The 14,306-nt window shown below is 37.7% G+C and overlaps 1 protein-coding gene across 7 annotated transcripts in view; it reads right to left on the reverse strand.

The window, feature by feature from the left end:
- PRKAG2 (protein kinase AMP-activated non-catalytic subunit gamma 2) overlaps positions 1-14,306 on the reverse strand; it is a 213,367-nt gene that overhangs the window by 2,552 nt on the left and 196,509 nt on the right. For all 7 annotated transcript variants that reach the window (XM_032098701.1, XM_032098710.1, XM_032098718.1 and 4 more), the window contains 9 exons: positions 13,489-13,570; positions 11,898-11,956; positions 10,439-10,484; positions 9,695-9,749; positions 7,694-7,820; positions 6,847-7,012; positions 6,480-6,517; positions 3,139-3,285; positions 997-1,090 (listed from right to left, as the gene is read on the reverse strand). In XM_032098701.1, coding sequence (XP_031954592.1) covers positions 997-1,090; positions 3,139-3,285; positions 6,480-6,517; positions 6,847-7,012; positions 7,694-7,820; positions 9,695-9,749; positions 10,439-10,484; positions 11,898-11,956; positions 13,489-13,570 — 814 coding nt within the window. The remainder of the gene's footprint in view (positions 1-996; positions 1,091-3,138; positions 3,286-6,479; positions 6,518-6,846; positions 7,013-7,693; positions 7,821-9,694; positions 9,750-10,438; positions 10,485-11,897; positions 11,957-13,488; positions 13,571-14,306) is intronic.

Genomic DNA, 14,306 nt, shown 5'->3' on the forward strand with positions numbered 1-14,306 from the left:
ATTTCTCATCCATACTTTCACACAGAGCTGAGTTCCTTGCTCTTCCAGGTCATTAAAAGGAACCAGATGTTTAATACCTCCAGCAGTATCACCGATTACTTCTCTTCAGAACAGAAATATTACTATTTAAACAAGGTACACTTAGACTTTTTTTTTTTTAAGGATGTATCTGGCTCTATTTGTCTGATTTTTTTTTTTGAGGCAAAATGGTGATAATCCTCACGACATTTTGCCTTCCTCACAGAGCCAAAACAGGGCTTTGCTTTGAAGGCTTTGACACTGAAGTAACTGATGTGGTCAAAGTGAAGTTACAATTAAGAACATAAAGCAGGTTAAGAACTTGGGCAAAACTTAAAACCAAAACCAAACAAAACCCAATCAAACCAACCCCCAACAACCTAGATAAAAGTAGCAGAAATAAACCTATTGCTGGATACTCTTGTTAAAAGGAACCTGATCATGTTTAGATTGATCACTAGAGATTTAACTGGATCACAGCAGAGTTTTTTACTGGAAGAGTTCTGGTGAGCTGAGGTGCCATCTCTGACTTAAGTTGTGCCAACAAAAACCCCCAGCATAGCTGGACAACAGCAAGGCTCCAATAAGAGATTTTTTAGTGGAAAACACAGCTGTACCCACACTTGGCCAGAGTACAGAAACTCAGAAGGTGGGGAAGGTGCCCTGTTGTAGATGTTGTCTATACATTCAGCTTCACCCTGTTAAAACATTAATCAAACCCTTTTTTTTTTTCTCTAGAAAAAAAGACACGTGAACAGCAGGGACATTCACGAAGCTTTTGCATGCCCTCCTCAGTGAACAGGAGACTGATAATTAATATTCTGCCAGCTTTCTCCTGAAATGACTTGTGCATTTAAGAACTATAATCAGTTAACAGAAGCTGAAAATCAGACATTTATCACAGTGAAATAAATGAAAGCCAGCAGGGTGTGCACACCACCAGTGCCTCATGGCAAAGCCCCGAGGGCAGATCCATACCTGCAGGTGTGAGTACCAGAGCTTGTAGGATGTCAGAGAGGGAGATGATACCCACAATGCTATCAGCTTCATTCACTACCACCAAACGATGAACCTGCCAGCAGGGAGAAGAGTCTGAGATATATTTTCTTGATTTAAAGTAGACAAAGCAAAGAAAACCAAATAAAGAAACAAACAAAACCCCTAAAGTAAAGCACTATGAAGACAAGTAGGAAAAAACCAACCCAAAATGGTTCAAAATGTCAGTAACAGCAATTTTCTCACAGCAACACAAACATGCTTGCCCTACATAAATGAAAATAGTGCATGTTTAAAAAGCACACAGCCAGCTGACATGGCAACAGAATCTGATATGAAGTGACAGGTAAGTCGAGATCTAGGTCTTGAAAATACTTCTGCTCTCAAAATGTGGCACTCACATCAAACACTTTTCTTCAAGTTACAGCCTCTGCCCAACTCAGCCTGTGATCTCCAAAAAATTAGATACAGTAATGAAGTGAGAATTCCTTCTGAAAAATACTTCCTAATTTTCTCAGCAGAGAGGCACAGCACTAAAACTTGTTGTATTTTGACATCTCTGAGTTGGTTTTAACTTTATGTTTCTCACAGGACTACACAATGAAAAGCGAGTGCCAGATTGGTTTTAAAACAATTTGTTTTAAACAATTTAAGACAGAAAAAGGATTCAATTTGTCCATGCAAATAAACACAAGGACACAACTTGGAAGAAAGATTATCAACAGTAAGACTGTATTTTCAAATAATGATCTTATCCTTACAAACCTCTTCTATGGAACATTTGACACTACAAAACTTTTGTCCTAACTGTAGGAAATTAGGTGGATACTCCTGTATCCTGAGGCTCACTGGCCTGTGCAAAGCTGTGAAAAGCCACTGCAGAACCAGAAAGTGTCTGTCCAAAGTTTAGAGCCTATTACATGTTTATTTTACCCATGTGAATTATCTCTCTTTGCTATTAAGTTGAGAAAAAATGTTTTATTTTTGAGGAAACTCTGCTGGTGATATTTTAGACAGGTTTATTAGTTTCTGCATATGCACATGTTTAATCATTTTATTCCTCTCTCTGTGTAATGAATTCAAGAAAAATGGACAATGTAATTGTTTCATTTGTTTAATTGCCTGTAAGATCAAGCAGTTGGCTGGCAGCTAAAAATAGCTTTGTAGTAGTTTTGACGGACTCATTTTTACATGTAATCTGTGTTTAGACTGAATGAGAGGGTAGGAGTTGTTCTTAAAACCCAAATGTCTAAAGCATCTTAAGATAGTAATAAAATAATCCAAGTTTGAAATCTGTGTATCCGCAGTGCTAAAATTACTCTGTTTCAGGAGGAAGCTCAAGCAAATGCAGAAAGTTACAAGAAAAAATTGCCTAATGGAGGTTCTAAGGGCTTGTTAACAAAGTGGAAGTTTTCCTTTTATCAATTATATGCCTGGTTACAGCACTAAAAAATAAATAAATCTTGTAAGTGATAAAGTTAAGGCATCTAAATGGAGCTGATCACACCACAGAGATGACTGAAACTGGGAGTATTGATTTTCTGCTGCAGAGAAGCCTTACAGGGGAGGAAAACCTACAAACTCATTCACCTCTGTGTGTAAGGAAGTTCCCAGAACTAACAAACAAGATAAACAGCACCAAAAGAATGGACAGCACACAGATACAAAATTTACAAGAGCAGTTAGTGAAGGCTTCCTCACAAGAATTTGCTTTATGGCCCTTTCACAGCATTTCTATGAGAGCAGTGCAGTATTCCATATGTATCAATGAATTGCACCCAGTACATTTCCTGAGCCAAGCTATAAACTGGAGGTTAACAAATGATTTGTCTCCAAAACTTATAGCAGGCTTGGAAAACACTTGGGAAAGCTTTGCATTCAGTTTAGTTAATGCCAGTAAACAGAAATGTAAATAACTGAATATTATTACAGATACACTGTATAATATTTTTGCACATCCCTGGTAAGCATCTAAAATCTGAATCTAGAGAGCAGACTGAGACCTAACAGACATAATTATTAAAAAATACTTTCACCAAGTAATCAAAACAACTTAAAGAGGATAAATTTGTACTGTTTATCAGTTTCATAACACAAATTGTAACTTATTGTGCAGGGACTCACCTCAGCCTTCACTATTCTATCCACAATGGTCTCCAGTGTTTCCAGCATACTACACTTTACAACACCTTCAAAATACTGAGAGCGGTGCTGTAGGGCTTGTGTCACCGTGATATCTAAGTTATTATACGTTTTTTCAGCAGCAAGATTCTGCAAAAAAACAAACCCAGGCCACATCAGACAGCTCAGTACTTAGCAACAAAGTACTCAATAAACTAAATATTTTGGCATCAAGTAGATAGGCATTTCTGGTCTAAGCTGAGTCCATTCCAAATAACATATTAAACAAAGCAGATGCTCTTCAGCTTCAGATTCTGGGAACTGTCAAACACAATGATGCTGAACACCACCTGACATGCTGGGTTAATTGCTGAAACTGGTGATATGCATTAGGCCAGTGAAAATCTTACTTTGTATCTGATCTTTGGCTTGGTGTCACTCATCCTGCTTTTGTCATGAGCAGCAAATGTAAAGGTGAAGCTCTTCAGATTTCACACCACACAGAATATAAAATTTTTCTGTTGTTTGTTTTTAACAGGACAGGGGAGGACACCAACTGCTCTGAACACCACCCACTGAGTAGATGTCAGTGGCTGAGATCTAAGTGGAGAGCAAATTCACATTCTTCACCTTTCTAATTTGCGGGCTCAAACTCCCTCTCCTGGACTCAGCTGGTGCTGTCATTTGATGACAATTTGTGTGTCTGGATGTATTTTAGTAACTACTATAAGAATAATACAAATGAAATTCCATCCCCACCACTAAAAGGAAGAGATTAAAAGAATTTGAAAGCTGACATTTTAAACTTTCATTTTAAGAACAGAACCGTGCCTGCAGTGAGGGGACTCTGTCTAGACCTGCAAAAGCTTTCTGTATGTGAGACCATAGTGGTATTTCAGCAGTGTTGGCACACCCTGGCCTACTGATTTTGCTGCTGAGACACTGAAGGAAGAACAAAGACAGAGCTTTTAAATGAAAGCACTGGACCAAGCAATAAAATTAAATTAATTTTTGGCTAAAAGATACTTGGGTCAAGTTTTTTGATTGAATTACACCGAGCATGACAAGACAGGTTTGAGATGATCATGAAGATAAAAGCAATTTTAGTTAATTCATTTAACCAGGTCCTAATGAAGGACATTGAGAAGACATAAAAAGCCTCTGCAAACTGAAGTTACCCTACACACAATAACTAGTGCAATATAAAGCTATTTCTATACATCACTCCATTCCCAGGCTTCTCCCATCAAGAACCTGAAAATGAATTCAGAACTCTCAAAATGAAAGAAATCTATCAGAAATCTATCAACTTAGCCAGCTGTATATACAGGCATAGCTTCAACCACCAAGTAAGCATGTTAGCCACATGGTTAAAGTTAAAAATCACCATCTTGGAAATTCTATGTTTATTGGAAGACCAGATCAGACACTTCAGATTACATTTTGTTTCCTTCTTTTAAAGCTGAAGATCAGGTTGAAGCAGACTGATGAAAACCTGGAAGCTCAGAGGTGATTCTCTTCTAAGAATAGAATCTTTTCCCCCCAACTTAATAAGCAAACTAGGACATATGAGGAAAATCCCAAGTAATCAATAGATGCTGTAACTCTTTCCCATGTTACTAGCTGGGAGCAAACAATTATATTCTAAAAATTGTATCTTCGTGGTGTGGGGCTTTTTTCCAGTTCCCAATACATATTTTTCCAAATAAATGATCCAACATCTCTAAAAATCCTATTAATTTTTGTTGCCTCATCACTTAAAGTGAGGAAAGATGTGAAAAACACAAGGAACCCTCTTCCTTTTGGTGTCTTTCTGAAGAAGAATGGAAAATGAAGGAAACATGTCCTGCCTCAAAATCTAATACAGTTACAAAATAAATTGAAACACTGAATGCACCAACCATGAAATTTGATTGTCTCTGACAGATCAGGTCCTTCTCTCTATAGCTACTGCCTATTCCCTGACAAGTTTTTATGGCAGAACAGGATCTTACACAGTAGAGAATCCCAAATAACAAAGACAAATGCCTAGAAATGACAGGCAAGAGCAGTGATAGCACAGAATTTTTGGTAATAAGAACAATGTTTGCAGCCAGAGATATTTATAAGCTTAAAGTATTTCCACTTGAGACTATTCTCCATTTTACTGAAGGCCTTCTAGGCAGGGTTTCAGACATCTGGATTCCTCATTAGTGCAGCTGGTTGGTGGCAAGCTGGGCAGTGAAGTCTCTAGAAAATAATGTAGTTGTCAGATGCTGCAATTAGAAAGCAGGTGCACACAGCTAGGAGGGGACAGGGATAAATATATATAAATATTTTTCAAGTTTCTGAAAGCCATGAGAATAGAAGAGCCCTTGCCCTTGGAGGCTGGTAAATCATGGCATGAATCTGACTGTGCTGCTGGAATCCTGAGGGTAATACAGAAACAGCATCCTGGATTAGATCTAAAGCAGAAGGAATACAGATGCAAGACTGCAGTCAGAGACACAGAAGAATGGGCCAAGTGGTTTCTAGATCCCTGAGAAGGTCAAGCTGTACAAAGTACTCAGACTGCACCGAGAAACCTGCATTCTCTTTGAGAACAGAGTGTGGCGTGGCAGCAGCTGGAAAAAGGAAGTCCTCACTCAAAAACAGAAACAGACAAAAAGAACAGAACAGTTCAGCTGTAAGGAACCTACAGCGATCACCTGGTCCAAGTGCCTGACACTCCAGGCAGGAGCAAAAGCTAAGGCACTTATTAAGGGCACAGTCCAAGGGCCTCTTGAGCACCGACGGGCTTGGGGCATCGACCACCTCCCTGGGAAACCTGGTCAGTGTTCAACTACCTCTTGGCAAAGAAATGCTCCCTAATGTCCCATGTAAAGCCCCTGCAGTGTGGCTTTGAACCATTCCCACGTGTCCTGCCACCGGATTCCAGGGAGAAGAGCTCAGCACGTCCCTCTGCACCTCCCCTCCCCAGGAAGCCTCAAGAGCAATGAGCCCATCACCTCTCAGCCTCCTTTTCTCCACACCAGACAAACCCAGAGTCCTCAGATATTCCTCATAGGATATTCCTTCCAGCCCTTTCACCAGCTTTGATCCCCTCCTCTGGATTATGCCCAGCCAGATCTAATTTTGGGTAACATCCAGAGCAGTAGGAGCCTGTGTGCAACTAGTACTACTAAGGATAACTTAAAATAAAAGTAGTAAGAAAAAAAAATGACGTGCAGGGTGACTTGGATCTCTTTCATTCAGTTTGTTAACTACAGCCCTAAGGAATAAAATAAAATTGTCATACTACCAAATTAATTTGCAAACGTTTACTACATATAAAGTATTTAGTAGAATTTAAGAGATATACTTACTATTACATCAAATTTGGAATAAATATCTACAACTTTTCCTAAAAAGAAAAGAAAAACAAAACTTAACAAAGCGCTTAAAACATGAAATCCGTTTTCTTGCTTCCTGCTTTCATCTGTTATAATTACTCAGAAAGACATGATAGGTCAAGCAGGAAAGACTGAACAAAACACCCCAAACAACCTATCAAATAATAAAATTCTTCCAAGCCCATCAACCTACACTTTGCCTAAGTATTTCTTTATACTCCCTTTCTTCCCCCATGCCTTTTATTGATTTTTTTTTTTTGACTCTTTCTTGTGTTTTTCCCCCACCCCAGCATCAATCCAGGGCTCAGCACCACTTCTGTTCCCACACTTTTGTACCCACCTGACTCATCCACAACAGGTAATGCCGATATCCTTCGCTCTACAAATATATTCAAGGCTTTAATGATAGGAGTGTCTGGATGTATGAAGGCAATGTTGTGATATGTTCCTATTCCAAGTTCATCCAGATTCTTCTTCATAAAGGCAGGCTTTGGCATCTCTGACATCTAGGGGAGTCAGAAGGAATTATTTACATTTACATTTATCCATCTGCAGACTCCAACTGATGGTTACAGGTCACTGCAGTTTCCTGCTACCAGATTAATACAAAACCCAAACAAGCTCAGACCTAAGGAGTTTCTGTTCAAAGCAGCTCTAAATTAAGACAATGTAACTAAGATTTTCGCTTGGGTTTTTTTGCAGTAACACATCAGTGAAAGCTGTAGATCCTAAGCTATGTCATTCCCACTAAAACTGGAGAGAGAAGATAGAAAAGCATTAATCTGAATATTTATTCTGAACTCTTGTTGCTTGGTTTGGCCTCCTGTTCATTGCTGTGACTAACATTACTACAGAAAGTAATGACAATCTCATCTCTGGAAGACAATTCATTTTTCTTTTCATGGAAACAAGCTTCTGAAGCCAAGGAGATGTTCCAGAATGGACAGCAGATTAATCCAACAGACAAGTCCTCAGTGTTTAGGCTTCTTTAAAGGACTAAAACAAAGTAAAGGTAAAATATGGGCCTTACACGAAGCTCTAATTTCCCTGTTACCAATTAAAGATACACACAGACACAATGAATATGGAAGTCCATAAAGAAATTTCTGCACTAAGACTTTAATTACTTAATTACATTCTACTGTGGGGAAAAATCAGTTAAGCACAGCATAGCTTTAAATACTTACAAAAAGCTGGAGGAACTTGAGGATTCTTTTATGGGTAAGTATATAAAGTGCATTTCCACTGACTGGATCTATAACTGGCAATCTGTGGATTTTGTTTTTGATCAACGAATATACAGCATCAAAAAGGCTGAGGAGAAAAACATTTTATTTTCTTAATGAATTCTAGCTAACAACAAGTAATGCCATGTGATATATATGCACATATTTACAAACCCACATGAAGTAGATGTGGTAATTATTTGCATTATCTTTAATGTTATAAAAAACAGAAGTTGAGGGATTTCAAATTAACTTTTGCAGCTTTTTGTTTTGCAACACATCAACAACTATATGCTCATGGAAATCTAAATCCATTAAGAAAATGAGATGGAAAGTTCATTTTGTGGTATAAAGTATAGCAGAAATATTTCTTCACAAGTGCAAATTGGTTTTCCAGCAAGTACTCTGCTTGCAGTATCCCTGCACTCAGAATGGGTCTTTCTGTTCAGAAACAAAAAATGAAAAACAGAGTTCTTGCACTTAATGAATCTCAATCCCAAACTTCTGTAACATGTTCCACAAAGAGCATTTTTATGACTACGTGCATATATGCAATTAACCCAAAACAATTATCTAATCAGTTCACTGAATTATCACTGGGGATTGGCAAAAAAAGTTATCCTTAGGAGATCTAAAACATTCCCATGCACTGCAGACTGGGATTTAGCAACACTCCAACCTGTGCAAGTCCACTCATCTTGCAAGTGACACTTTGTTTTTTCCCTTGGTTGTAGTAAGACCATGAAAAAGCAGCTGACCAGCAACTGCAATAAATTAGCAAGTAATAAATTTGGTAAAACTCTGATAAACACCTACTTGCTGAAGCAGGCTTCTTCCCATACACAAGCTGTGTGTTCTGAGCCCATCACAGGGATGAAATAGCCCCACTGAATGTACACAGAGCCAAGATTCCCCCACTGCTGCAGATTCCACTCCTGGACTAAGCATTTAAGTGCTGCAATCTGATTGTCACAGAACCCAAGCCCACCTCTGGATCAGGTCTGAAGCTGACTTGCTGTAACCTTTTATAAAAGTTTTACTGCATCTTCTTTGTGGCAAGGTTCCTCGTGCTGCACCTCTGACTGAAAACAATTAAAGTTCTTCTGTTGTCTGAAGGATATTCTTTGCAACCTGTCACCATTCAAAATACATTCCTCATGACTGGATGGAATGAATTTTTCAAGACTAAATGGCAATTCCACTGAGGATACAGCATATCATTACTTCAGTGTAATCACTACAGCTCCCTTCACCAGCTGCCTTTGCCAGGGCACAATCCCAGTCCACAAACTGAAAGCAAGAACCAGAACTTCACCCTCCAGTTCAGCAATTAAGTAGTACTCAAGATTTAAGTGATCAACTAAGTCTCTTAAATTATTTAGTAAATAAGGCATAATGACTGTTTAAAAACTACTTCTTTCAACTTCCATCAAGAAGGACAGTCATTTATATTTTAAGAAACACAGCCCTGTGGCAGACCCGAACAAACCAGAGAGATACTGTCTTTCCTTTAGTTAAGGAAAGTTACTTGCCTTGAAAAACACTTTAAGTTTCCAATTACTGTGACTGCTGAGAACAAGACAGCTGAAGTGCTCTAAAGTTTTTATTTTCATGAAACAAAGATGACCTGCAGGCTAGCTTGAAGCATCATCCTATTGCCTGTTTTGCATATTTTGGAGTAATTAATTTTGATCCATGTCTAGTTTATTTACCAGAACAGTTATGCTGATAAAAGGCAAAAGTTCAATTAAAAATTCCCTTCTCTGGATAATCCAAAAAGTCATTACTCACAATAAATAAAAAGCTCTCACCCCTTCTCAATTTTATTAAAAGACAGTCCTTCATGACTGTACTGTAGTTTACAGTATAAATTGTTCCTTCTTACATAAAGAAGCCTTAAATTCAGTGTTGAGATGGCGTTAGTGTATTTCAAGTTAAGCAGAGTGAACAGCGAAATCCTACCTTGCATCTGGGGAGATGTTCACTAAAGGTTTAAAAGTCTCTTGTAAATAAAGCTCTGTGGATAGAAAATTAATAAACTGTTACCACTTCACACAAAAACATTACGTTTTTTTATGAAAGCATTTCATTAATTCATTCGTACAAAATTAAGTGGCAGATAGCAATTTACAGTTAGTTATTCTACCATTTATGCACAGTGCTCTATATTGACATTAAAAAGACATAAAATTTAAAAGCAGGACTAAGCTTGATACCAGCAGAGGTCACTGTAAACACAGCAAATAATTCTTTACTCATTCTGGTTCTGTAAGTGCCTGCAGCACAGACTACCTCCCTGTATCATTCCATGGGATACAGTCTATTTTTACACGGAGCTGCCTCCCTGCATTCAGAACTTGTGTTCACACCCAGAACGTTGTATGGATTTCTGGATGCATCGTGCAGCTCACTCGGGCACAGCTCTGTTCATTCCCACTCCACATCTGTCTCACTCCACTTGCTTTTTCCCTTTCTTAAAGAGCCAGCTGGTATGAACCACGAATGAGGGGCAAAATGTTATACAGCCCAGATCACCAGTCCATTGCTGTTTCAGATAGAAAAATAAGGAACAGAAGCCCAAAGAGAAGCTTTTACTATTTCTGCTTTCATTAAAAAATATGTGAAGTCTACAATGAATTACAAATACACTATACTGAAAAACATCAGAACCTAGTAAATTATCAACCAAGTAGTAAATATTCTTACCCCTCCAGGTTTCTATCTTGTGCTCCTCCAATTCATAAATCTGAACCTACAATGGGTAGATGGAAGTTCAACTTGAAGTAATGTAATTTTAAATCCATCATTAACATTGTAAACACCTGAAAAATTTTCATTGCCAGAAATCTAACAAGAATAAGAACAGTCCAACACAACATTTTTTGTAACAAGAAGAAAGGGTGCAATCTTGCCCAATGCAGAACTAAAATCCTGGATTTATCATTGCAGGGGACAGGAAAGCCTTTTACTGGCCTAGGTTTGCAGTCCAGTTCTTTTCTGGACTCAAAGGCATCTCCTCAGTAATTTGCATCACCTTAAAACAAGCATCCCTTGGGTGATTCCTCACACACCCACACCAGTCAAGCTTACCCTGATCACCTGACTTCCTCATGCTAACAGATTAATGTTACCTGATCACGAACAAGCAAGAACACTTCTTTAGGGAGAAAGTACCTGGGTATTTCTCATCATTCAACGGTGGATATTATCTAGGACATGAATAGCAATGTGCTTCACACTGTATGTCCTGATGCATTCAGAAAGAATGACTAAAATACTGTAAGAATTATATTTTCAGCATAATTTCATCTATCAAGATGAGAGCATTCCCAGATGGAACAGTCATTTATTTTTCTTAGAGAAGACTGCATCAGTCACTTAAGTCCAATATTGTCACTCCTCAGCTATTTCTCCTTACTGCTGCCAGTTTAAGCAGAACCCATGAATAGGACCTTACACAGTGTAAATGAGTGACAACTCATTAGGTAAAGTCTCATGGAAAAATCAGTAATATTGATGTAGAGGGTCATTACAACATGGAAACAATTTTAAAGACGTTACCAGTGTGCAAGCACTTTTCATTTGTTCCTCCCCCTACTCCTTGTAAATCCCCAAGGAGAGAAAAATAATTCTTTAACATGAAGAAAGGACAGTGCACCACGCTCCTAGCATCTGATGAGAATTTCACTATTAAAAAGTAACATGAGCTTTGAGAAGGCAAATACATGAGATGTCTGCTCCATCCAACTGTTCTTGAATTTTTTAGCTAGTACAACATAGTACATATGTTTTAATTGGTAGAGGGGGAATTGTGATTTGACAGGAACAAGAAAGGGATGTAAATGTTTGTATGAACATGCAAGCTAGAGAATTTCATCAACTGACTGCCAATGGGAATATCAAATTACAGTTAATTGAAGTCAACAGATCTCCAACTGATGGTGCAATTCAGCCACGTAACTAAATATTTGCATATATTTAACTAGTTTGACTTGTTTATTCTACACCATCACTCCAAGAACAGTAATTTTTTACAGCATCCAAGCCTCTGTAAGTTACCATCCAAAGCCTTAAATAATAATGACAGTCATCCTAAACCCTTCAGGTATTTCAGTCTCTGTACTGTATGGCAAATGATCAAATTATAGTTTAACATCATACTTACCATTGGAGACTTATAGTATCTATGCAGTATGTTAATGAAATCTGTAATTGTTAACATTCCTGTAACAAGCAATATATAAAAAAAAGGTCTTTAGATATATGCTTAACATACAGAACTTTCAGTTATTTTCTCAATTTATATTCACAACATATAATATAATAAATGTTAAATCCATGTAAAATATACTGGTATTGGACTACTTAACAGCAGGATTTCAAAACCACGTCTATTCACTTTCACACTGACACAGTGTTTAAAAACACATCTGAAGTAATATTCAAAATTATAACCTATGTGTTTCTCCTCACTTTCAATCTGACTCAAAAAACCCCTGGAATTCAGGCCACATCCACCCCCAAAAGCATGTAAAGAAAAGAGCGGGTTTAGAACATCTTTCAAGGCTGGAGAACTACTCTTGCCTTTCATTTTCTTTTTGAATAAGACACATTTTCATTATGTACTTGCCAAGTCAGGCAGACTCCTAGACTCAAATGAAGGAACAGTATAATACATTTTTCTTGACTATTACTTATTACAGAACTTCATTCAATCATTTCCATGGTAATCCTCAAGGTCTGTATTGAAATGTGACTTTTCAAAAGAAAAAAACAGCACATCCATCATTTATATATATTTTAAGCACCAACACCAAGCTATGTAATATAATATTGATGATTAGTCTAGTTGCCTGAAAATAATTATCTTTTTTGAGCTTTCTAGTTCTAGATTTGAGAAGATGCAATTGCTCCACTGTTTACTACACTTACATCTAAACTAAAGAAACTAAGAAATGGGGAAGGGAAAAATTAATCTGGAGGTCAGCTTTAAACCAGTAGAGCTTAGTTACAGACAGAAAATGAAATGAAAAGAAATGAAAATAAAAACCACAGCACTCCTATGGTGTACTGCAAGAAACTACTGCTCCTCCCCTCTTGGATTTAAAGTATTTTAACAAATGCTTTATTAAGCATCTACCATTCATTTCCAGGAATCCTCAGCCTATGTTCCAGGTCACAAGAAGTACATATAATTCTACTTGTCACTGCCACTGTGACCCCATTTTCTAAATGCAACAGAGATCTAGTTTTGTAAGATTATTGTTGTGGCAATTAATGACAGGATTTTTAAAAACAGCAATACATAGGTCTAATGTTTTCCTCCCAACATGGGACACCTCTGTAGCTTTAGTTCTGGTTTTAGAGATCCTTAGTGCACCTTATTGAGCACAGACAGAGACAGGCTTGTATTGCACTCATACTAGGATACTGGAATATGAAATTACTCTCTTTATAGTTCCTGTTTTCAAATTTCCTTTCTGTGACCATTGCCTTCATTTTTAAATACACAGTGACATGCAAATACTAGAGACTGAATTTCAGAAGGTTGGGACCTAGAAGATGGATCATGATTCTCAAGGCACAGAAACGCTGTGAAAGCTGGCACCGTTCCACTCCTCACAAGGAGGAAAAAGAAACTCTCTTTGCCAGTATTTCTCTAGGATGTTACATGATATCCAGGCTCAGACCACCTTCTGAAACAATAAAGCACCTTGGAAATCCAAGTAATCCTGAAATATGTCTGAACTACTTACCTACAAAACTCTGTTTTTTACTCTCCCACAGTGGAGCTGCTCTCACACCATTTGCCACCAAGGCAAAGAAGGCTTTCTTTACCTGCAAACAAACAAAGAAAAGGAAAACTAAATAAATCTTTGCCTTGATTTAGCATACCAGACACCAACAGAAGGATTTCCCCTCTCCCCAGAAAAAAATCAGAAGCAGTATAAACAGGTAGCTGGCATTCGAAACAGAACAGAAACCACAAATGCCAAACAAAAAGCCCTTAAGCCTTTTACTTTTAAAATGATTAAAAAGCTAGAAAAAAGCTTAGCAAAACCAAATCTGTTTTTCTTTTATTTTTTCAGTATTCTAAATGAAAGCCTCTGATATATCCATAAACTAGAGGGAGCCTTTAGTTTAACACCTGAAGACTGTGCTACGTCCTAGTCAATGTTTATTATAGCAAGTTGTTAAAAAAATGAGATTGAAACAATAGCAGTTTCATGTCCCCTACAGCTTTTAGACACCTGATTTATACAAATTTTAAAAAATTGTTTGATTGTTTTAAATATAACTGAAAGTTAAAAGAATTACCTAGCCTGTTTTGCTGCTAAAGAAATCAACCAAGTATTTCAATTTTTTAATGAATTAATCCTCCCCAGAATCAGAGGTTACAAGGCCATGGTGTCATTCTGAAAAGAAACACTTCCTTGTAAACTCTGGTTCTCTGAAGGACTCAGGCACTGGTGCACCTCAAAATCCTGATCTCCTGGTGATGTGCTTGAGCATGACATCCTTCCTGTCCTGCCCACCCCCTTAAATAGTTTTCCTATGGAAAACACAATACAGT

Source organism: Corvus moneduloides, chromosome 1, assembly GCF_009650955.1.
Source record: "Corvus moneduloides isolate bCorMon1 chromosome 1, bCorMon1.pri, whole genome shotgun sequence".
In the NCBI taxonomy this organism is placed as follows: domain Eukaryota; kingdom Metazoa; phylum Chordata; class Aves; order Passeriformes; family Corvidae; genus Corvus; species Corvus moneduloides.